The sequence below is a fragment of the Sitophilus oryzae genome, unplaced genomic scaffold, assembly GCF_002938485.1.
Source record: "Sitophilus oryzae breed Bouriz unplaced genomic scaffold, Soryzae_2.0 scaffold_165_pilon_pilon, whole genome shotgun sequence".
NCBI classification, from domain to species: domain Eukaryota; kingdom Metazoa; phylum Arthropoda; class Insecta; order Coleoptera; family Curculionidae; genus Sitophilus; species Sitophilus oryzae.
The window spans coordinates 2,202,216-2,228,290 of record NW_022146347.1 but is presented as its reverse complement, the minus strand read 5'-3'; the positions used below and the strand labels follow the sequence as shown (position 1 = coordinate 2,228,290).

The following is a 26,075-nucleotide window of genomic DNA, read 5'->3' as shown; positions in this document are numbered from 1 at the left end:
TAATATATTACAGCTGTAGTAAAATGAGTAACTAATTTTACTAAAATGAGTTGCCAGTTTGTGAAAAATAAAGTTTCAATGCGAGAAAACTGATGCAAAATCCGGCAATACCGCATAGAAGAACTGTATCAACCCAACTTTTATCTCTTTTTAATACATATGATCTTCCATTAAGCTGTTTACATCATTATCTTACACGTAAATTTCATACCACGCTTTTACGATGACCAGAATGGTATACTAAACTTCACTAATACACCCTTCCTCTAGGAGATGAGAGACCTTGGCGTTGGTAGCTCCAAGTCGGGCGCTAGAGGGAATCCCCTCTGTGTGTGTGTGTGTGTGTGTGGGGGGGTCTTGGCTTAACTGCCCGGACCAAGAGCAGACAACCTCACCAAAAACCTAAATCCTAAAATCGCGGGACCAGGTCAAAGGACTGCGTGGCTAGATAGAAGACTAGCCTGTACTGGACTCAACCTTAGGGTACCAGGGGGCACTCGTTGTATTTACCCCTTACCTTCTCGATATCGTCCATAATAATGGAGATACGGGGGCTGTCCCAAATTGCAAAATTTTCAGAAAGACCCTATAGCTACTACTGCTAGACACTGTCGTTTAAAAATTGAGTACTGTAAAACCGCAATATTTTTAACATTACATATAGTTTTATATGTCAAATTTTTACTTATTGTATTTACATTAGTTTAATGATCTAGGAATTCTGTGCAAATTATTTTTTTACAAATTTTGTGCAATCTAAATCCGTCTTTACTATATAATATTGTATCAAAAAAAATTGTTTAAATCGAAAAATAACTCAGTATTATAAAAAAAAGATTAAAATATTGTAAATCAAAATTTTCCACATAATATGTATACCTATGGTAATAGCATTTATATATTATTGTTTTTACTCAAACGACTATGAGCATATTTACATTGGTACTATGATTATGCATTTTATTTATGCTGTTCTTTTTTACTTTAAAGCATATTCTTAGAAAAGCCTCTCTCATTTTATTTTAAATTATATGTCCCTTAAAATCATCAATGTATTTTTTCTACTTAAAAATATTAAAAAAAAACAAAAAAAAATGATTGTCTACTTAAATTAAAAAAATAAATTAATGTAATCAGTTCTTAATGTCTTTTTTAGTATATGAATTTAGTGTTTTGTAATAATGAATCTGACGATATCAGTCTTTTTAGAACACAACAATCTTACATTTTAATTTACTTTGTGCTTCTCTCATGTTAGGTAGATACATATATGACTATTTTAAATTTTTGTAGGATTCATTATTTTAGACTAAAATTGTTTATAGTTCCTTATAAACATTCTGTAGAACAAATATTCAAATGTCTAGATAATTGTAATATAAAGGCCAATCTTATTTTACTATTCAAGATTTTTTTATACCTAAATTACTCGCGTAAATGCATTTAAAAAAAAACAAAAAAAATGAATATACACTATGTCATCTATTTAAGAATATCGATATACAATTTTTTTACAGTATTTATAATAGTTTAGAGTAAATTTTCTAACGGCATGAACATCAAAGACTTTCATCTGTTTTTATATTTTTTATTTGTCTTAATGATTGTAGAATTAGATTATGAATTTAATTATTAATTCATAGTTTTATCGTAGTTTAGAAAATATGCAAATACCAATGTAAATCAGCTTTAAAAATATATAACAGGGTTTTGAAACTTCTAGGGATAGTATAAAAGTTTTCGTTTTTTTTACAAGCTCTCTTAATATAGATAATGCACGTGTCTTTATTGAATCCCTAAATGTTTAAAAATATATGAAGCATTCCAGTAAAAAAAAATAATTGTAGTTGAAGAGGGCCTCCTTGTATTTGCTTTTAAATATATACAGGATGATTTCTCTAACTTGGAATACAGAATCACCCTGTATGTATTGCGAAACCTATATTTTTTTTGATTTAAACAAGTTACCCAGCATTATAAAAATGTACATAGCAATTTGTTTTATATTCTGTATCATTTTCTACTTTGTTTTGTATAATACTAAGTTTTAATAAGTAAGTGATGTATTTATTTATTTTATAACTTTTAAAATATATAGAAAATGTTAATTTTGCTGATTAGGTCTGTGATAGGAGTATAATAGAAAAATAAATCATTGTTTGTGGCAATTGTAAATGTTCCTAAAAGTTCGCCTAACAACAATAATTGAAAATCATCCACAGCCACAAAATACTTATATCAAATTTAAATCATTTTGTAACACAAATAACTTACCTATGTGATACTTTGATATTAAAACAATCACAAATTTTATAATTTTCATGTCAATTATAATTCATAATCAATCCCTTGTAATTTTTATAAAGGGAAAGGTAGATGCACCAAAATGAATGTTTATTCCTGTTTATCATATTAGACTAAAATAAATAACATACTTATACCGTATGATCGAAAAAAACGGCATCAGTTTGGCTTGAAAAAGGCGGATTGTTGACATTCGCCACATAATTTTACATATGAAATGACGACGATCTTTATTTCCAGACCAACTGACGCCGTTTTTTCGATCGTATAGTATTTTCATACTCATCCAAACAGGAAAATTGTGTTTAATATTACTGAATTTATGTGTCTTAAACAAATGCCACACGTCATTTGTGATATATTAGAATGCTCATCACAAGTGTAGCTAATTATTTTCATTCTATCCTTGTTTATATCAATAATTTTAAGTAAATATATAAGTGTTTTCCTTTTTTTAAGTATTGACTGAACATATATATCTGCATTATGCTGTGTAAAGTACTGTAAATATTTTGTTTATAGTAAATATTATATATAATAAAGCAATTATGTCAAGAAAACGTGCGTTTTTCTTTCGTGATTAGGTTTTCTTTTTAGCTCCTTGGATATTTTCTATTGTGGTCAACAATTCTTGAACTCGTTGACCTAACGTTGCCAGACTACGTTCCAATTCAATTAATTTAGCATCTTGTCTAGAAATAAATATGCTTTATTAAAAAAAGGATGTAATATTTTTCTCCACTTTTAGGGTTAAATGGAAACGGGGAAAAAAAATTACAACTAAAGAATCTATGGAAAATTGCTGGAAATTATTTTCAAGTTTGTAGAACGACCGCTATGGGGCGCAACTGCAACAAAATATAAGAAAATGGAGTTTTTACACAATTTTGCCTAGATAAGGTGTACTATAAAGGTACGCGCACATTGACCAGAGCCGCACTCGCCGCCCGAATCGCACTTTTTTTTCTTGTCGCGTTTTGTTTTTTTTCCTTTCCGAACCGAAAGCGCCGCACGCGGCGCATTATTCGCTATTTTGTTTCTTTTTGCCCCTAATACACCCGTATTTGCCAATCGAATTCCTCATCAGTCGCTTCCGGAGTCCTGTCTGCGGTGATAAGCGTGTTTTTTTAATATTTCTCGACAATAAATGACAACGAACAAGAAATAAATATGAGCTCCTTGCTAATAGAAGAAGAAGAAATCACGAGAAAGAATCGAAAGTTATAGGTTCACAATATTGGCAAAAATCCACATTACTTCCAAATTTTTTCAATATTTCAATATGAGCCATGAAAAATTTGCGAACTTTCTTAGCATATTGAATTTCTAATCTCCTCTTCGGCTACCTACGCTACGTAGAGTGGAAGGAATTGCGAGTGACGTCAGCAGCACTAGCCGCATTTACCGGAAATCATTCTGGCCCAACAATGCTGGCCGCATTTTTGTCGATGCTATTCGTGTGGCTCTGGGTACTGTGCGCACCTTCATTGAAAGTAAAGCAAACAATATTTTTCTTCGGTCGATGCGGCGCGTGCGGCTCTGGTCAGTGTGCGCGTACCCAGTAACAGCTTCATAATCTTCAGTAAATTTTGAATATTTTTTGTTAGAGTCATTTTCCCCTATCTACCAAAATAAAGTGCTGGGGGGAGGTTAGATCTGTTTTTATTTGAATATTAATAACTCTGGACTGGATCATCGGAAACCAACAAGCGAGGGCTCGTTTAAAAGAGCGTTTCTTACTCTATATTGCACCGTATAAACAATAATAATAAGCTTTTGAACGTAGACGCTAGGGGGCGTTATCTTACAATTTCACAAACATTGCGCGTTTTTTTCAAAAAAATTAAATGCAATAGTATATGTAATTTTAGCTGATAGTAAAGAGTAGTAAAAGCTTAAAAAGTCAGCGAAAACCGCATTTTGATACCTTCTTTCAAACCGAAGATATTAGCAAAAATTATAATAAGTACCAAAAAATAAGCCCTTAATTACCTTATTTTTACAACACGGTATCAGAAGCCCTCTTGATTATGCCCACTCTTACCTAAAAAAAAGATAGAAACAGATAGTTTATTTTAAATCGACGATATACCCGAATATCATAATATCAGATGTATTAATATCTAATAATTAAGATATTAATAATAGGGAACAAGAAACGATGATTCAGTGAAGTCATGGTAGGCTTCGGAAAAAAGTTGCTTTTGACGTAATAGTATAAACGTCAAATTGTTATTAGATCAACATTTTGATAGTCTTAGCAGCGTTTTTTATCTTTTGATTGCTTTTTCAAAATGCCAACAACTTCAACTACTTCAAATAATAAAGCATTTTGAAAAATCATTTAAAAGATAAAAAAACGCTGCTAAGACTATCAAATTGTTGATCTAATAACAATTTGACGTTTATACTATTACGCGAAAAGCAACTTTTTTCCAAAGCCTACCATGACTTCACTGAATCATCGTTTCTTGTTTACTATTATTAATATCTTAATTATTAGATATTAATATATCTGATATTATGATATTCAGGTATATAGTCGATTTTAAAATAAACTAACTGTTTCTATCTTATTTTTAGGTACCTATATAAGAATGGGCATAATCAAGAGGGCTACTGATACCGTGTTGTAAAAATAAGGTAATTAAGGCCTTATTTTTTGGTATTTATTATCATTTTGCTAATATCTTCGGTTTGAAAGAAGATATCAAGATGCGGTTTTCGCTGACTTTTTAAGCTTATACTACTCTTTACTATCAGCTAAAATAACACATACTATCCTATTTAATTTTTTTGAAACAACGCGCTATATTTGTTAAATTGTAAGAAAGTGCCCCCTAGCGTCTACGTTCAAAACCTTATTATTATTATTTTTATGGTATAATATAGAGTAAGAAACGCTTTTTTTAAACGAGCCCTCGTTTGTTGGATTCTGATCATCCAGTCCGAAGTTATTAACATTTAAATAAAGATTGATCTAACCTTCCCCCACCACTTTATTTTACCAGATAGGGGAAAATGGTCCTAACGAAAAAAAACCAAAATTTACTGAAGATTATGAAGCTATTATTTATAGTACCCATTTATCTAGGCAGAATTCTGTAAAAAATATATTTTCTTATTTTCCATAGCAGTTGCGCCACCTAGCGGCCGTTTACAAACTTGAAAATAATTTCCAGCAATTTCTCATAGCCCCTTTAGTTATAAATATTTTTTCCGTAAGCCCTACGGCTAATACTTTCCGAGATACAGCCGAGAGCTATTCTTCTAGCCGGTACAAGTGTACCGGCTTACCTTTGCGATGAAGCTGGAGGGAAACCCCCTAGCAACACCGGGAACATTTAACAGTGCAAGTTCCAAGGAACCAACCCCAAAGGGAACTACAGAAGATGCAGCTGACACTTGCGCGAGATCAGCCTCAACAAGTGGCACACAAGGTACCACCTCCTTTAGTAAGGGTCGGGAGCCTACCTCTACATCCACAACAGGTTACACAAGCTACCGTGTCCGCTACCCGGCCTGGGTAGACAAGGTGGGCTAGACGACCCGCTAAGAGTAGATCTCAGCGAAGCAGGAGTACGGAGAGGCCTCCGACTGCTCCACGAAGGATTTGCTTCAGAGCTTCAGATCAAAAGCGAACACATTCCTCGAAAAAGGGAAGAGTAAAGAAACAAAAAGCAGCCTGGTTCATCTCCACCAAAGGGCAAGAGTGGGAGCGAGAACATCTCATCTCTGATCCTGCAAGGAGAGAAAAAAACCAGGATTGAAAGCCGTCCAACACTGAGAGGCAAGCAGGAACGTATCACCAGCTTTGCCGCGATTGTTGGACAGCAAGTAGTAGCGAGCGGATTGTAACGCAACGATCTACAAAATGTGGACCAGCTGGGATTTACAGGGATACACTACCCGCTGAGAACTCGAATGTAAGGATATCGAGTTGGCGAGTCATCAACTCGAGGAGGTAGATTTCCACTCCTCGCAGGAAGAACATCTGTTGTCTGAGGAAGATGGGAAATATCCTGTCCCCTCTACAACAGGAAAATCGCCATGTATGATGCGTTACAGATTGTGTGATGGGTTATAACTGAAGAACTAGGAACAATAGATCTTTACTGTCGCGGTGGTTAACCCCCGTCCCATTCATTCTACATTTTAACTGATAACCAAGTGAATTTATTTTAATCCAACATTCTCTTAAATTACGAAAATTGAATTCACGAAAAAGAACAGAATTTGTAATTTGTTTGTTGTTTTGTTTGTTTATTGCGATTATGCAGATTTAATATCGTATGATCGAAAAAAAGGCGTCTAGTTGGCTTGGAAATGACGCGACCAGTGATATTCCCCATATAATTTTACAATAAAATGACAGCGATCTTCATTTCATAAGCATCGCCGACGCAGTTTTTTTTTCGATGATATTGTATTTAAATGTCAACGTTAATTTCTCAGATCATTGGAATCACAGCTTATTCCGCATCAGCTTGTCATCTTCCCTTGTGTGGTAGTACATTTGTGAGTATCTACTATAGAACTATCATCTGAACTTTAATGAAGCTCAGAATCAAACTTGCTATAATACATAAAATAAGATGAACGAACGAATATCTAGGACGGAGAGTCCCATGGACACAGAATCCCACGCAAATGGTCGTAAGTCGGCAAGCTGCTTAAATTCGTAAGCAGCTTGCCGACTAAGTAAGCAGTAGGCTGCGATTGGTATATTCAGTAAGGAATATTAAGTTTCTAACCTTTGAAAATCTTGCCACTTTACAACCCTCTGTTGTTCTGCTTTCTTGGCTTCATCTTCGAGAGCTGGGGAAAGAGTATTGTTTTAAATGTTTCATTAACATATAATAAATATTTTAAATATACCAAGTTTTTCGAAAAAACTATCGATATCCTTCTTCTTTAATTCTTTTAACGGGTCAATTTCATAGCGCGTAAAATACATCTGAATCTCTCGTTCCTCAAATTTGCATCTAAAATATCAAATATTAGAATTACACTTAAAGAAACACAATTATTATTACTCTGGAGGCCCTTAATTTCTATGTGAGTGGGGAGAGCAGCTTTTAAAACAACTAACATTACCATCGTGAAAAAAGCGAAGGAGTTCAGCTCACAATATAACTAGTAATTAATATAAAATGTAATAATGTACTTGCAAAAAAGAATATCAACTTACTTAACTAAAGCATCGCGAATTTTGTTAATGTTTGTATTATGCTGTGGTTCTCTTTCAGGTTGACTTGTTCGTACTCTGCATCCCAGTTTCAATAAAATCCTTTTGAATCCTTGCTCTAAATAGTCAATTAGTTCCATCTCCTTAGGTGCAATTGCTATGTCCGTTTTCACATCGGAGTAGGTGTCGTTGATAATAGCAAGAAACATATTCTAAAAGATAAGCAACAAGTAGAATATAAGAATATGCAGAGTGAGCACTTGAGTGAGCAAAACGTATAATATATTATTATTTTTAGTTCTTTTACAAAATATACGGCCACGGGGAGTAGTAACGAACACTACGAAAATATATTTTTTATTATACAGGGTTAGTTTCCTACGATCGATGTTCTCTATGGGTATCTGGGAAACTACTGGAGATAGAGAGTCGGTAAAATGGGGAAAGAATTGCAGTTTTGTGGGGTCATAAATATGCGCCTTTCACATTTTTGAAAAAGTTCATGGCTTACTAGTTATTTCGAAAATATAATATAATATTTTAGACAAAAAGTTTTCAGATAAAAGTTGTAGATAATTACATCCCTAATGAGTTTGTGTTGTCCGATTTTTTTCTAACGTCTGTCATTTTTGACATATGGCACAAACATATGTTTTTTTTTAATGGCAACCATAGTTGGCTATGACTTCATAAAAAGCGCCATTTTTTAAGCTTTTCGGAGATATAAGCTCAGCTGTTGAAATAAGATAAAAATTGAATTGTTAGAAAAATATAAAAACCTGTTAACCTGAAGCATACAGTTAATTTATGCACTCGTAAATCAAATGAACTTACCAGCAATACAAAAAATACCAGAATAATAAATGATAAAAAGTATATTGGGGCTACAATCCAATTCGCTTTGTGAATTTCTTCAAAATCAAAGTCACCCAAGATGGTGCGCAGCAAAGTGAACATAGAAAATCCGAAAGTACTATATGATTTGACCTAAAAAAAAGAGATCAATAATATAATGCTATATTATGAATCTATAATGTATATGATACCTCACTTCCAAAAACTAGGTAGCCCAATTCTGCATAAGCGAAATAGGCCACAAAAAACATCACGGAAAATCCCATTATATCTTTAGAACACTACAAATAAAGAAATTTCTTGATTTTAGAAAAAATAACAAACAATAGTAATAGTTATCTATCTCTCTTCCAAAAATTAAAATTTAATATGAAAAAACATTTAATATATAGAAAAAATTATATATAGAAATTTTAAAACATTTTCCGATGCACGTCATCAATCACATCAAAATTGACAACTAAAGCCTATAAACCTGGGTAAATGAAATTTTAGCAAAAATGTTTAAATATGTTGACTAATTTAAAATACCAAGCAGCTCTTCATTATACTTTATAGAACAAATGATTGTAACAGATATTTTATTTAGATTAAAGCTGCAAAAATTAGTTTAAAGCGATTTTTATTGTCGCCTTGTAGGTCCATTGTTGGTCACATTGCGCCATATTCAGCAATGTTGTCGTGTATTATTTGACAATTATCATAGTGTCAGTCATTATTTTGTATAATATCGTGTTGTTGAATTTTTGGGAGTAATTCTCGTTTTTTGCCGTTTTTCATTGTTTTTTTTTTTTAAATTGTACTTCTAAGCACAAACAGTTCTTTTAAGAACTAAATTTTCGAGATTTTTTACTGCATTTTTTGAAATTACGGATTGAAAATATGCCGAAGCCTTTAAACAGTCGAAGCAAAGCGCTTTTAGCTTCCCTGATAAAATATTTTGTGCGCGAACGTGACAATAAAGGTCCTTTATTACCCTTGAAAAAGTCAGAGAAGTAAGATTGATTGGTAAGCACATTATACCACTTTCAGAGTAACTGCTGCCTTAAAAAAATTATATAAAAATTATATTTATATTATACTAAATATAATGTTTGTCACTTTTAAATTAAAATTCATCTCATAAATCCATCACAATCTGGCAGTGCTGTCGCCATCGCTTGTCACTCAAAGTTGATGACGTGCATCGGAAAATGTTTTAAGATTTCTATGAGTAAGGGAGGAGTTAAAAATATACAGGATGGCGCACCTCATTCGCCTCGGATTATATGAAAACGGAAAGATGTAGATACAAAATATTTTATGGGTCAATATTATTTTGAAATATACAGGGTGTTTTAGAACTAAGATCCATACCAAAGTTATATTTTTTCTTATGACACACCCGGTATTTTATTTCATTTTTGGATTCTTGGGCCCAAAAACAGGTATTTATTATAAGAGTTAAATATGTTTAGAATATTTGGTTTTTGAGATATTTAAATATGCATGCTACAATAGAATAGATTATCAACCCTCTGTACATTACTTTTCAGAATGAATTCTTGTGCTAAGTTGAAAGGTAAAGAAATAAACTTTACTGAAAAATTGTAGTGCTTCCTTAAATTTATACGGGGGTACCAAAAATTGCTGATCTATTTTAAATATTTTTTTTATATAAAAACTTTCTTATTTCAAATGCAACACCCTATATTTTTTTAAATAAATCGAGGAAGATTTAAATGCTCTTTCAAACTATATTAGGGTTTCCTATACCTATCTACCTCAGATTTTGAATAAAAAACGTTTTTTCAATAGAATGGCAATCAAGATGGCTGGTTTCACCATGGCAATTTTCTAGTGACAGTTTGGTTTGGTAACTATTTTCAAAGTCGACATTAGATTATGGACATTATTATTTAGATTTATAACAATTTACTTAAATTTACCTACAACAGTATAAGTAAGTATTCATTATTTTATCAAGAAAAATAAAGCAATAGGTATCTGCTGGCGGAACGAATGAATATGTTACTAGTGATTTTATTTTGTGAGGAAAATTGCTTCTTGGCCTCAAAGGCTTATGCTTAAAGATATCCAAATAGGAATCTTCCTGATAAGCGTTCCTTTGAAAAACTACTTGTCCTATTTCGCAGAGCTGGTTGTGTGGTTTATAAAAGAACCTATTAGGCAGAAACCTGTCGTTGGAAGTGAAGAAAATAAATTTGCCGTAATTGGCTCTTTTATTGAAAATTCATATATCTACAAGTCATTGTAAAATAAATTAAAAAACTACTTCGTTTTTCTTGATAGAATAATAAATACATTTTTAATAAAAATTATTTATTAAATTATTGTAGGGGTAAATTGAATAAAAGTAAACTGCTATAAATTTAAATAAAGTCCATAAACTTATTTCGATTTTGAAAATAGCTACTAAATAGTCACTAAAAACTTGCCATGACATCAGACCTCTTGATTGCCATTTTATTGAAAAATTGCTCTTTAGATAAGTATAGGAAACCCTAATATAGTTTGAAAGAGCATTTGAATCTGCTTCGATTTATTAAAAAAAAACACAGCGTGTTGTATTTGAAATAACGGAAGTTTTTATGTAAAATAAATATTAAAAATAGACCAACAATTTTTGATGCCCCTGTAACCTGTATACATTAAACAAAGCAATCAAATTTTTCAGTAAAGTTTATTTCTCTGGCTTAAAAGTCAGCACAAGAATTAAATCTGAAAAGTAATGTACAGGGTATTAACAATTTTTTTATTATAGCATGCATATTTAAATATCTTTAAATATCTCAGAAACCAAAGCTTGTAAACATATTTAACCCTTATAATAAATGCCTTATTTTGTGTTCAAGGATCCAAATATGAAATAAAATATCGGGTGTTCCATATAAAAAATATAACTTTGGTGTGAATCTTAGTTCTGACATACCCTGTACATTTCAAATTAATTTTAAATTATGCACATATACCCATAAAATATTTTGTTTCTACATCTTTCCGTTTTCGTATAATCAACCGAGGTGAATGAGGTGCGCCACCCTGTATACTATTAGGTTACATATTAGGGTTTTCCTTTGGGGTTTTCAGAAATATTGGGCACGTTTAGGGATGGTCAGCGGCTGAGTAGAGCTGAGAAAGCGACTTCCCTGAACAACGCCTGAACGTTTTTTTTTATGACACACCAGTACGGCCGCTGACCAAAATTCTCAGCGGTAAATACGAGTATTTACGCTGGGCAAAGTCAGCGGTGTTTATATCTGTCACTGATGTCCGAAATGCGGTAAAACCTAGGATAAGCGCGCTAAACCTAGGATTTACCAAAGACAAATGGTAAAAGCTCGAAAACTTCTTTATTTTGCTTCCATTTCGGACTTTTACCGGACCCAAACAGTAAATCTTAGGATTTACCACACCGCATTGGTAAAAGTACGAATTATTTTTCTTATAACAACAATATCGACAAATTAAGGATGTCGATATACAAAGACATCTCTGTTTTTTTTACTTAGGCATTGCAAATTTAATTTTAACGATTATCGTTTCACGATATCGATTTTTGTAACGTATCAGTCTTATATTTGTTAGGTACTGTAAATGTCCGAAATGCGATAAAACCTAGGATAAGCGCGCTAAACCTAGGATTTACCAAAAGCATTAACTAATTAGGTTAGCCTGGTTATTTGGAGGGTGTTAATGCATTGGTTTGGTTAGGCTATTTGGGGGGTGTTAATGCATTGATTTGTTAATGCATTGGTTATGTTAGGTTAGGTGGTTATTTGGAGGGTGTTAATGCATTAGGTAGCCTGGTTATTTTGGGGGTGTTAATGCATTGGTTAGATGGTTATTTGGTGGGGTTGGTTGGTTTTTGCTACCATTTGCTTATTCGTACTTTTACCAATGCGGTGTGGTAAATCCTAAGATTTACTGTTTGGGCCCGGTAAAAGTCCGAAATGGAAGCAAAATAAATAGTTTGCAGGCTTTTACCACATGCTTTTGGTAAATCCTAGGTTTAGCGCGCTTATCCTAGGTTTTACCGCATTTCGGACATTTATATCCTTATCTGTAGTTATTTGTATGTTGAATAATTTATCATTTTTCATTAGAACTACCAGGTGCGTCTCAAAATTGGTTCACCCCTATAAGTTTGTTATTTTTTCAGATAAAAAATCGATATTTAGTATGTTAGTATATGACTTAAATTAGGACCGATGATAAAGTCATTCATTACCTGTTTAATTGTGTCATTAAGCTGAGCCATTCTCTTGTTAAAATTTAAATATTTGAAGGTTCGGATGTACACAAAAAATAACAGCAAAGCGCCAATAACTTTAAATGTGCTATAGGCAACTTCCGGATATTCTAAATTGCCGTATGCGGTTGGTTTATTTTTTATCTTCTCCAAATAGCTGGGTACAATTATTCTCATATATTCTGTACCAAATATCATCATAAATGCTAGCTAAAAGAAAAATCCTTGAGCAAATGGTAAATATGTAAAGTTTAATTCCAATTACCACAATGACGGATAGATCGATGTAAGTCCAGAACTGTGCCAGATAGTTCCATCCGAAATAGATTATTTCCCTAAACTCTTCGAACAAGCAAAATATGATATAAATTCCGAACAAATAGAGCAGAAACCTGAGAGTCCAAAATCTCCAGTCCTGAAACTCGAGCAAGGTAGCTGGGCTAAATTTAAAGTTGGGCTTAACATCTCCCGAAGGCAAAAATTCAAACACTAACCTAGAATTGGAAACGGTAATAATAGGGTAATAATAGATAAGATAATAATATATTATACATATATAAGATAGGGGTGTAAAGGAATAAGGTGTATACAGGGTGTAAAGGAATAAGTGCAAAAAATCAGGTGATAAACTTTCCAATGTGGCGTTTCCTGTTTCCAGTTATTTGATTATACAGGATGGACCAAAATCTCAATATTATCGACTTATGTCAGAAACGGCGCCATCTACAAAATTTCTTCAGTAGTCCGGGCAGATATCGTTCCGGCATCACCCGGATTATCGAGGCGCCCAGAGCCACTTAAATTTATTCCTTTAGAAAATAAAACAACTCAATATTGTCAAATGTAACGTTTATAAATTAAAATAATAGAGTGAGACTATTTTTCCCATAATAACTGATTCATGTCTGCACAGCACACATGCAGCACAGCACACATGCAGCACAAGCATAGAATCAATACAATGTTAATCGATCTTTTGGTCTTACAACATCGAGCTTATTTTTTATCATGATGAACTCATCTGCACTGTGTGCTTGTTCTTTGCTTAATGTCATCTCTGGAATAACAGATCTAATTTTATCCTGAAACAGAATCACGAAGTTAACATCACTGGAAAGCAGTAACATTTCTGGCTATTTTGGAACCATAATCTCTTCCGCAATTTGACGAGTATTTTTCTCGAATCAAGATAATCTAATATTTTAGATTTTTCGGCGAGTGTAAGAGTATTAGTGCTCGTTTGATTGGAACCATTACGTCTAACATTGTAGATTGTGTGGGATCTATTGTGTCGCCCTTTCTTGAGTTATAACTCATCATACAGTCTCAGGGATTTGACAAATGTCAGTATCTGAGACGGTTTTACAGAAGTTAGTTCTCCATTTCCGATATCAATCCTATGCCAAAGTTTATTGCAAACTTTATTGCACGAATGGTTGTCGTCTCGCACTCAGTGATGAGGTGTTCTGGTGTTTCCCCCTTTTCCACACAGAATCTGCATTCACCGTTGTTTCTTAGCTTCAATCTAGTGAGATGCTCATTGAGGGGACAATGTCCTGTTAAAAACCCTGTGACAATCCGAAGATTGTTCTTACGGAAAATCTTTGATTTCTCTCAGTCGTAAGTCTTGATAAATGTCTTCGAATGTCTTATGGTGCGTTTAGACTTGAGCACGCACGCTCTGATCCTCCGCGAATGCTCAAGTGTAAACGGCTGTGCGCGAACACTCAGTTTGCACCGGCAATTTGTTTTGTTTGCGTTCGTGCGTGCGAGTGTGATTTTTTTTCGTTTTCTTTATAAAAATTATGGAGTGGATCAATGAATCTTCGATACTATTAATTGAAGAATATGAAAAGCTGCCTATATTATGGGATGTTAAACATTCTTTGTATTATTAAAAAATCAAAAAAACGCATGACAAGATCTTGTAAATAAAAGTAATATTGAATATGTCGATATTAATGAAATTGCTATTCTAAAATTTGTATCTTTTGTTAGTAATTTTTGGTGTTATCAAATTTTGTAAATATTCAAAGTCGGGTCTGGTCATTCTTGTAAAATTTTTGAACTGATCATAGCCCTCCCCAGACACTAAGGTGTTGCAGTAAATTGTATCGATTTCTAAAAATTTGGGTTTGCCATCAGCGACGATGTTTTCGATTTTTCTCCTTTTTACTTATTAAGCTGTGCATAACAATGACTGCAGCCTCGACTATTTCTTGGTCGTCCATTATTTTCGCCAACACAACTCTGCTGTGCGCGCACAAATGGATCACTTCATTCGTCGAAAAATAAGTTTTTAATTTGAACGGAGCCAAGAGCGCGAACGAATGCCGTGCGCGTACGCTCAGCTCGTGCGTGCTCAAGTCAAAACGCACCATTAGACCATTGGATGATTCCCATTCCATACGTTTAACATGCTCAAAAATCAAATTGAAAAATATAGACTCAGTTCATAAACAAAATGTAAACGTTTCTGCTTGTCCCGATTGGAAAATTCTGAGATATGGCGTATGATTATTTTGAGTTCGGATTTCAGGCATAAATGTTTTAAAATGCCCGAATAATAGCAGTATCCGCCAGTATCCGGATTACTGGAATGCCCGGTCTAGAGACTTTAGACCAAGTGACAAGTCCAGACTATTGAAGTTATACTGTGATTTTGTCTTTTTTTTAGACGAAGAATAATATTAAAAAAAATTTTAGTGTATAACCACAGATTATAATCTTTGTTTTTTCTTTATTGTTTTTCGTGGTTCCAATTTTCGGAATCAGGCACTAGTTAGGTGACTAGTTTCCGCACATAGCACGCCCACTTATGGCCTCTAAAATTGTGCACAGCGCCTGACCGGCACAGTTACTAGAGAGATATCGGAAAACCGAATAGCGTCATCCAGTATTTACGCGTACCTTATCATGGTTACGATATGCGCGAGTCAATTTTTAACGCAACAGCCACTAATAACGTTACCGCCTGACGTAATTTGCGGATCAATTACACCAAGCGCTCTTTCTAACCTCTGATAATGTTTAAAAATTGCTTAAATGGGCATGTGCGGGTATTTGACAACCGGAGCCGGCCGGCGAGATCTTTTATTTTAGGTTATGTTTGAATTGTTTTGAATTATTGCTTTAGTTTTATTAGGTAATTTGATATTTAAGTAGCTGGGATTAGTTTTAATTAAATAAATATGGCCCAAAATATGGATTCCACCTCTTCCAATACTAAAGAACCTATAAAGAGTCTTAGCTTTACAGATGACGACTTAGCTCTTCTAAGAGAATTTGTTGCTTGTTGCCCTAAACCCACTGGCAGACGTTGAACAATAAAGCACTGGAAATAAGCACTTTAGCCCTTTAGTTTTAAAATACCTAGTAAACAAAACAATTTCAAAGTTTTAAATTCAAAGTTAGGTTAAGTTTAAATAGCGGACGCGACGCGATCAGAATTCTTTCCGATCCGATAACTATAAATGAAGAGAGTTAATACCACCTCACGTAAAGGATACCACCTCAAATAACACCTGGCCTTATTAACGTCCATGCACGCTATTCGGTTTAGCGATATCTCTCTATTACGCTGTTTATTGTTATTTTACGCGAGTTTATTTTTGCGCACAGGAAATTTGACTCGTTTGCACGTCGTCATAAAAAACAATGGTAATTTTCGTACCACGAATTAGGGACAAGATTTTTATCTGTATACTTATAGGATACCTAATCTGTGGTATAACGGTCATGGCGAAGAAAATAACGTAAAAAATGTAATATACCAGGTGCGTCTCAGAAGTGGCTCACCCCTATAACTTTTATATTTTTTCACATAAAAGAACGAGATTTGGTATGTTAGTAAAGACATAAATTAGGATTGATTGACGTATTTAATTGTTTTTGGTCACTTCCTGTTTCACCGGAAATGACTCCAAGTTTTGATTTTTTAATGGCACCCGCGATATTTTTTTACTTTATTCGATAGAAAATGACACTCTAAATAGAATAACATATAATATGTCAACTTTTGACTTTTTCTCATATAGTTTATTTGAAATGGTAAGATGCGGTCCATAACGATAATTTGACTCGAAATACCAAGTATATGTGGTACTAAATTATTCATAAAAAGTGTTTTTTTCCAAATATACCCACCCTTGTTCCTTGTTCCATTTGAAAAAAATGAGATATGATTAAAAATACTAGACAGAAATACTAGAAAAATATTAGACGATCAAATTTATTTCTCCAAGGCTCCTTGATTAAAAATTGTGTTTTTAACACAGCCATGGCACTCTAGAATTAAATTTTTCCTAATTTATGTCATATGCTAGGTTCCTTGATTAAAAATTAGTTTTTTTTAACAGTCATAGCATTTTAGATTGAAATTTAAAATACGATATTTTAAGCGAAATGTCAAAAAGTGCGAAATGTCAACATATCATATGTCATTCTATTCAAAGTATCATTTTTTATCGAATAAAGTAAAAAAATAGCGAGGGTGCAATTTAAAAATCAAAATTTTTAGTCGTTTCCGGTGAAGCAGCAAGTGATCAAAAACAATTGAATACGTCAATCAATCCTAATTTATGTCATATACTAACATACCAAATTTCGTTTTTTTATCTGAAAAAAATAAAAAAGTTATAGGGGTGAGCTACTTTTGAGACGCATCCGGTATATATTAACTACTTTAGTTAATAAATAAATGAGTTTGGTGTCTAGGGAATACTGGAACAACCTGAAAGAAAACATATATTTAAAAAATATTGAAAATGTCAATACAAAATATTTAAAATCTATCTTTAAGACTTGCAAATATTTTAAAACATCTTCCATTATTCGTTTATATTGATTTTCTTATTAGGCAAATCAAAATGTTGTTTGCCAATTTGAAATGTTTGTGTCAGTTTAATCTTGAAAATTATACAAATTTAGATGAATTGGTTTCGAAATTCGTTCAAAATAAAAACTTAGCAATTATATCAATATTTTGTAAAGCAAACTTACTTGCAAATGCAGAATAAGTTCAAATTTGAGTTGTAAATACTGAAGTCGATAAACACAGCGCGCGTACCACGTGTAACCCACAAATTTTCCTTTAGATCTCCTATTAAATCCTCGGTATCATTTTTGTCAGTGGAAAAGTCCACATAAAATCCACCACCAGTATAAGTTGACAATGTTCCGCTGTAACTCAAACTCTCTGTTTTGTCCGCATCGCTGTAAACCCATCTAAAATAAAAAAAATCGAAGATAGAACACTGGTCACATAAGCATCTGTAAACTTTGATTTTGGTAAAAAAAAACAATGTGCATTGGTAGATATGCAAATGCGACAATGACTAGAATGGTCACTGACGGAAACAGTATTGGGATAATTGTGAACTCAGGAGGTTGGAACACCCTCAAAAGGAAAATTTCACTCCTTCAACTCCTAGTGATGACATACTAAGAATGTACAACTTTCAGAAACAACTCACTTTCAACACTCCACGCCTCCTTTGAGTCCACACACCAGTAATACAGTAATACATACTACTACACTCCTTGATCAACAAAAAGAATTAGAAGAGAAAAACGTTTGGTCAGCATTTAGAAGACCATACCATAACGTGATATACTGATGCTTCCAAAACTAAAGCAGGAAGAGAGATAAAAATATTTAGGCCGAAAACTAAATACTCCGAACAAAAGGGTACCTACCGTAGCATTCTTCAGTCAAAAATCTACGCAATAAAATAGATGTATAAACTTATCTTAGATAGGAACTAGCGGAAAAAAGAAATAGATCTCTTATATCTTATCCGATATTAGTCAAGCCAGAGGTCAAGCAGCTTAGAGCGATCAACTCAGTAACCATCAATTCGAAGTAGGGTTGCCACTTTTTGCAAAGGAAAAAAAAGACTATGAAAAGGACAGGGGGGACCTGTTGTTGATTGGAAACCGCTGATTATAAATCGATACTTTAAAATTTTAAAAAGCTCTTTTTAACATCAAAATGTTTGTCAAAAAGACAACAATAAACAAAAGTCATTAAAACCCAAAAGAAAAGTTAACATGACCATTTTTTTATTCATACTCGTTATTACTGCTAGCATAAACCGATAGACCTAAATTTTGAATATGTTGTAACTAAATGTATAACTAATTAAATGATAGTATTCATATCTGTCAGTTTTAAAATTTATAACAGAGATTTTTATCTCAAAGTTATAATATGCTCGGGCAATGTAAACAAATCGAAAATATAAAAAATAATCCAGTTATTTAGGCTTGTCGGAAGAGCTAAAGACTCATGAGTATTTCTATGCAAAAATCAACACGATACGATAATTATTAACGAAATGACGGCAGGTTTAAAATTATTTATTTTGTTAAATCGGCGCGTCGCTGTCTCGCTTGCCTCTTGTGCTGCCCGTGGTAACGCGCTAAGGTCGTTGTGCAATCCGTACGCTCAATTGAATACGTCAATCACAATCCTAATTTATGTTATATACAACATACCAAATCTCGTTTTTTTTAACTGCAAAAATAAAAAAGTTATAGGAGTGAGCCACTTTTGAGACGCACCCGGTATTAGGATTTATTTTTTAATAATATATATTTACTTAGAGGGAAATCTGAAATTATAAATGCTAATTAAAAAAATCAGTTCGAAGTTCTGATGGAACGAGTATCGACACCAGTGACTTTTATTCGTCGAGGTTTGCATTTAAAGCTTTAGGGTTCGTAAAAACACAACTTAATCCGATTTTCTTAACGTACTTTTCTTGTAATTAAGTCGAACCGTGCTTAAATAAAAAAATAGATAAGAGGAGTCTTGTATTAATCAATTAAGTTCCATGCAGCAATCCTGTCGACGTTATTTTTTTAGAGAAAAAGTTGAAAAATGAGTTAAATAGGGTTTTTTACTATAAAATTAATATCTCTAATCAATAAGCTTATAGAGAAATAACTTTGTATTTTTTTAAGTTGAAGATTGATTTATCTAAGAAGTGTTTCTTGAACAAACATGTGCAAATAATCTAAAAATATATCTACCTGTACAAACAAAATAATAATAATAGCTCCCGTATATAGCGTTTAACGCCTTGGGAGCAGCAATAAGCTACAGCTTGCTATACTAGAGCCGTTCGGTATACAAGGAAGGTAATGTGGCTAGCACTACGCTTCAACCGCCTATTATTACCTCGGGATTGTGAATCCCAAGTACTCATTTAAGGTTGAGTCGACCTAGGTACCCAAACTATTTCTATTTTAATAAAAATAGTCGGCTGATGAAATGCCGGGTGTGGGAATTGAACCCACACCTTGAGATTGGTAGATGAGAGCCTGTACGTCTACGCCACCGGGCAGCTATGATTAAAAATAAAACTGTTAATATTAGCATTATTAGGTGTCATCATAAACTATCATTTCAGATTAAACAGCGAGTTCTAAATAATGTTGCTGATTCTAAATTAATATACTGTTTTACTAGGATTAAAAATTATACTTTTTGTGGGGAGACTGTACGTTTGACATTACAGGCTTGTACTATGTTACAGGCGAAGCACAAAAAGTAATTTTTACACCGAATAGAACATGCTATTTTTTCTTCAAACGTTCACAAATAATATTTTTTTAAAGAATTTCGAACGTTGCAAATAATATAAACATATTTAAAAGTAATACCCTGGAAGTAATTATATATCGAGAAATTATGGTTACACTCGTTGAATTTGACATTTTTATGTCAGTTTAATAATATATTATGAATATATTTTCGTACTTTTGTGCTTAGTCGTAAAAATGCTTTACTTTTGTGACGTTTGAAAAAAAGAACATTTATTTATAAGTTTTATAACATATGACTAATTAAATGTTTGGATGAGTTAAAGGTATTGGATGAAAAGAATATTGCTAGTTGCTGTAGATAATTTTCTCCAGGGAAAATACCTAAATAGAAAGAACATTTTAGTTCAAAAAAGTCAAAAGGTCAATTTGCTTCAAAAAAGGACAGGTGGCAACCCTAATTCGAAGTTGGTCAAAGAATGCCTAGAGAAGCTGAATAAATTTGGCAAAGAAGATAAAGTCCTCCTACTCTAGTTGCCACCCTACCAACGGATAAAAAGTAACGAAAAAGCAAACGATCTAGCTAGAAAAGGAGCGAATACTCCACTATCTGTACCAGAACCGTTTTGCTTTCCAAGTGGAAACCGATTTAAAGCAAAACTCAAGAACCTGAAAGACTTCATCCGTAACCAAGAATGGGAATCCTCCAGCGGTCTAAGACACCCAAAGAAATTTCTAGCAAAGTGAAAATTATTTCTACCTATCATTTAACTTAATACGAAAGTTTTAGAGAAACCTAAAAACGTAATATTTAAAATTTTTGTGTTTCCCATTTGTACACCTCTAAATTTTGGTATATTTTTAAAGGATCTTATATAAATCTCGTAAAAGATCTTCAAAAAATTATAGAGATTTACCACACACAGACAATGGATTTACCTACAAATCCGTACAAAGAAGTAACAGGGCTTGGAACGTACGGTAACAATAATATTAATATTATTTACCGCTATACTTACGCAGTGCCGCTCTTAAGTCCAAAGGACTCTCGATCTTCACCTATGTTAGAAAACAAACTGTAACAAGAAACGAATAGTCTTCGAAAATAGCCATGAATCTGACAGGAATTTGATTTCACTTTAACCTAAATGGAAAAGCAAAAATAAATGTTCAAATTGAACATATCACCTGAAAAATAAATGTCTCAAGTCTCAACTAAACAAAAGTATTTATTTCTATTTTTTGCATTTTATACATTGCAGTATTTATAAAGCTGCATCTCTTTTTTTAAATGCAACACCCTGTATATTATTTTTCTTTTAGATGCGGAATGAAAAAACAAACATTGAAAGAGCTGAAACTACTGAAAGAGCAATACGAATATCTGCTAAATGATTAAAGATATAGTAATACCCATAGACTTAAAATAAAATATAGACTACACTATTTACATCTCAACGCGGACAAACAACCTTTTTTGTACACATGTTTACTTCTGGGTACAGTCGACCGAGCCTTCCTCATCCAGCCTATGTTGTCACGTCTTTAATATTATCAATATTTTTTTTCTTGTTATACACATATATTGAGATAGTAATACTACAGTTTAATAAAGTAGGTTTTAATATTCCATAGATGTATTAAATAGTCCTTATACTACTAAATTATAAGTCGGATACTGTTTAATAAGGATAAGTTCTTTACAATATGACAACACCGATTAGAGGCGAGGGAGCCTATTCATTCATTTATTACCTTGTAGTACGTGTCGCACGTGTGCGGTAAAGCTTTGTTGCCGCTATCTCCCCGGCTGTATTAACGCATTTTCTTAGCTTGCAGTCCTTAAGTGTTTATTTTACTGACTTTTTCTGTTCAAAAACTATAAAATATGGTTCGCCAGTGCCAAATTTGCAAGAAATTTGACTTAAATAATCCATTTAAGTCTTGAAACGACTTTTGACCGGTAGGCAACTCTCAATTTACCCATTGGGAGTCAGTAGCGTTGTTGTAGAAAGGCGCTTATTTAGATAATATTTTAGTAAAATGTAAAATCTGAATTTTTTCTCTTACATTACATTATTTACTTACTTACATTGTAACAAAATCATAATTATAACCCTGTTAATAATTAATAATGTTTTTATTAAAATATATTCCGGTTTATTCTAAAATTATCTTCAGAATCTAAAATAACATACAAGAATTTTAAATGATATTACATTATGAAACAATATTTTTTTAATATAACGGGTCGTCTCAAAAGTGGCTCACCCCTATAACTTTTATTTTTTTCAGATAAAAAAACAGATTTGTATGTTAGTAGGTATATGACATAAATTAGGATTTATTGACGTATTCAATTGTTTTTGGTCTCTTCCTGTTTCACCGAAATGATTACATCTTTTGATTTTTAAAGGCACCCTCGGTATATTGCTACTTTATTCGATAAAAAATGACACTCTGAATAGAATGACATATCATATGTCAACTTGACATTGTCGCTTAAAAACATATCTTATTTTAAATTTCAATCCAGGGTGCCATGGTGTTGTTAAAAACACTAAGTTTTAATCAAGGAGCCTTGGAAAAATAGTTTTGATCGTCTAATAGGTTTCGTGTCTTGTCTAGGCCGGTTAAAAGATGTACAAATCGTATTTTTAATCATATGTCAATTTTTTCGAATGGAACAAGGGTGACTCATTATAATATTTGGAAAAAGCATTTTTTTATGAATATATTGATACCACACACTTGGTATTTCGAGTCAAATTGTCGTTATGAACCGCGTGTTACAATTACAATTAAACCATATGCGAAAATGTCAAAAGTTGACATATTATATGTCATTCTATTCAGAGTGTCATTTTCTATCGAATAAAGTAGAAATATACCGAGGGTGCCGTTTAAAAATTAAAAGTTATAGTCATTTCCGGTGAAACAGGAAGTGACCAAAAACAATTGAATGCGTCAATCAATCCTAATTTATGTCATATACTAACATGCTAAATCTTGTTTTTTTATTTAAAAATATTAAAAAATTATGGGGATGAGCCACTTTTGGGACGTACCCGGTATAATAAAGACAGTACCGAGTTAAATAAATGTAGTTTTCATTTTATCCACTTCCTATCATCTTCCTTGCTTTAATGGAACAGATTTATGTTTTCTCTAATTTACATTATACATAAAGACATCACTTAACCAGAGAAAAAATTACAACAATCATATTTTTTTTTCTCTCCCTGTCGCCGATTCTATTATATCTGTGGAATAGATCCTGTTTTGATTAATATTAGGGGTTGTAAATGTTTGACTAAAATTAATAATTTATTATATTAATTTCAAAAATTACGTAATTTCGATTATAAAATTTCTTCTATAACGTGTATTTTATTATTTTTATCCTTTTGGACTCTAAGACGTTTTTTCTAAACTTTTATTTAAAAAACCTGTCCTAAATCTTAATAAAATATAAGAAAGTTTAAATACGATATATTTTTAATTTAATTATAGCTTCATTAAAATAAAAAAATTACCCGGCTATGAGACGGAGAGTTCAGGTGTACTTGAGAAACCAAAGACAGTGTTGTGTTTCTCGGCAGAGTCGTCAGGGAACGACCGTTACGACAGAGACAACCTATCTATCGCTCGTGTCGCACTCGTTATAACCTAAAACAATAACACAACAATAACAAGATATTGTCTGACCGCACGTTCCAGCTATTTATGAATGAGATGCTCAGTCTATATTTTATTTTAAGTCTATGGTAATACCGGTCTCTACGCTACGTATTAATAAAGTTAAGTACCTATTAAAAACTAATAAAAGTAAGTATTAATAAAGTTAAATTCACTTCAGTTTTCAACTAAAGCTTTAGTAAATAAGAAATAAAATGGCCGCACGGCCGCACCGCATATTCCTTTAAAAAAAAGAGTGAACTATATGCAGAATTTTATGCTGAATCTTATTTTTGGGATACCCTGTATACGACAAAAAATTTTAAGATATGCATCTTTATAAACCATGCAATATTTATATTAAATTTTTTTTCATAACAAAGCGATATTGAACTTTCTCGCACTAATGAGCTACACGGTATATGGACTCTAATAGTACTATATGTATAGTATAAAAACGAACTTGTACTCACTTGTCTCATTCGTGGTACCCCCAAAACTCTATTTTCATTTAGCATATACATAGACTCCGTATCTTTATAAGTATGTACAACAATTAGTGCATATTTAATTTTAATTTAAACCATAATGTACAAACCTGTTATACTGCTATCGCGGGTTTTGTAAAGCGCGTCAGTTAATGGTTCCTCTAAAAACTAAAATGTATATAACATTATATGTAAAAAACCTAAATATTTCATAAATAAAATATATTATAGACAATAATAGCAAACATTTTAAAAATACCATATAATCAAAAAAAATGGCGCCAGAGGCTTTTAGAACATCAGGAGAGTGATCCATGGCAATTTATTATTTATTTCAGACTTTGTAGAACTTAAATAAAGGTTTAATCGTATGGCGTTAACAAATACTTACCTCCCAAAACTTCTCAGCTGATATTATCTTAAAAAAATCTCCGTCTTCATCAATATCAAAACTATTTTTTAACGCTGTTGTTATATAATATTCGGATACACTGATCTGACTAAATATATCTAATAAAATTAAACTTTTTTTAAACTTTAAATATTTTAAATAGAACACTCACATATGCTCAAAAACAACAAAGAAATTATATGTAATACAATATCTCTAAATGTTGCACCCAACAATTCTTCTCGTCCAATCTCAGCAGCAATCGCAGTTGTAATCCAAAATGCTAAAAAAAACTTTTCAGAAAAAATTAAACATTCAAATAACATACGGATATTTACGTTTATTCTTTTTATATATCTCGATGTCTTCGTCATTTTCACCTTGGTCTATAGCTTTTAAGTTCGACATCTCTTCAACATGTAAGGATTTGATCAGATTTGATTGATTTGATCCTTGATTTGATCCTATGATTTGATCTCTGCCAAAGAATATACCAAGATCTCTGCAAGATCTCTGCTTTGATCAAGACAGCTGTCTAAATATCAGGTATTTTCGTAATTATTTATTGTAATAAAACTTATATAATATAATCACCTTTCAATCTGCCTTTAATAATATTAAATACGTACCTACCTATAATATTTATACACCTTTTGAAATGATTAATAAGAAAAGAGGTAATTTATTATGTAATAATACAAAATAAAAACACAACTCAATAGGCATGGAAATATAGCCAGAGATAAATAGCTAAAGGATATTAATCTGTTAATAATTTTTCGTCATACTATATTGTTATATTATTATAACATAAGCAAAATCAGAATGGAAAAGATGCATATAACGTCCGCCGGACGTTATCATAACGGCCGGCGGCCGTTAAGTTTCTAAGGTAATCGTAACGTCTGTCACCTGCAACAATGACTATTTATTGTCAGTTGGACTTTTCAAAAATTGGGAAAATAGACCATAGCGAGATGTCGCGAGAAATTCCGTTGGAAATACAGGAGGAAGCGGCTGCGGCTACTCAAAATTTACTTCCGACTATAACCAGAGAGAGATATCAGCAGGAATATGACAATTTTTTTGAAGTGGCGGCAGGATAGAAGTATAAACAGCGTAAATGAAGCGGTATTGCTGGCTTATGCTAAAAGAATGTCTGAAATGTATTCTCCTACATCACTGTGGACAAAGATATCCATGCTGAAGCTTGCGTTGAGAGTATATGAAAACATCGACATATCAAGGTAAAAAGCCATTATATTCTTCGATATTTAAACATACTCATCTAAATTATATTTGTTCATAGATTTGGTAAACTGTTCATGTTTCTGAGGCGCAAAACGAAGGTTATTCACCAAAAAAGCCAAA

At 32.6% G+C, this 26,075-nt stretch overlaps 1 protein-coding gene across 4 annotated transcripts; it reads right to left on the bottom strand.

Moving 5' to 3' along the window:
• Window positions 1-975: 975 nt before the first annotated feature.
• Window positions 976-25,509, bottom strand: LOC115880825 (polycystin-2-like). Of its 4 annotated transcripts, none has more exons than XR_004049942.1 (16): window positions 25,043-25,277; window positions 24,877-24,987; window positions 24,705-24,823; window positions 24,424-24,481; window positions 24,299-24,360; window positions 21,167-21,291; window positions 17,601-17,825; window positions 12,865-13,093; window positions 12,579-12,809; window positions 8,539-8,628; window positions 8,327-8,479; window positions 7,496-7,704; window positions 7,341-7,440; window positions 7,183-7,289; window positions 7,059-7,122; window positions 976-2,996 (listed from the first exon to the last, which is right to left on the bottom strand). XR_004049942.1 is itself a non-coding variant. In XM_030898120.1 (16 exons), the coding sequence occupies exons 2-16, from the start codon at window positions 25,110-25,112 to the stop codon at window positions 2,885-2,887; spliced, it is 1,965 nt and encodes a 654-aa protein (XP_030753980.1). In that variant the 5' UTR covers window positions 25,113-25,239; window positions 25,338-25,509; the 3' UTR covers window positions 976-2,884. The 4 variants fall into 4 exon arrangements, 3 of the variants coding, with proteins under 3 accessions (XP_030753980.1, XP_030753981.1, XP_030753979.1); XM_030898120.1 differs by lacking the exon at window positions 7,341-7,440 and adding an exon at window positions 25,338-25,509 and having other exon boundaries at window positions 25,043-25,239; XM_030898121.1 differs by lacking the exon at window positions 7,341-7,440 and having other exon boundaries at window positions 24,877-24,997.
• Window positions 25,510-26,075: the final 566 nt, after the last annotated feature.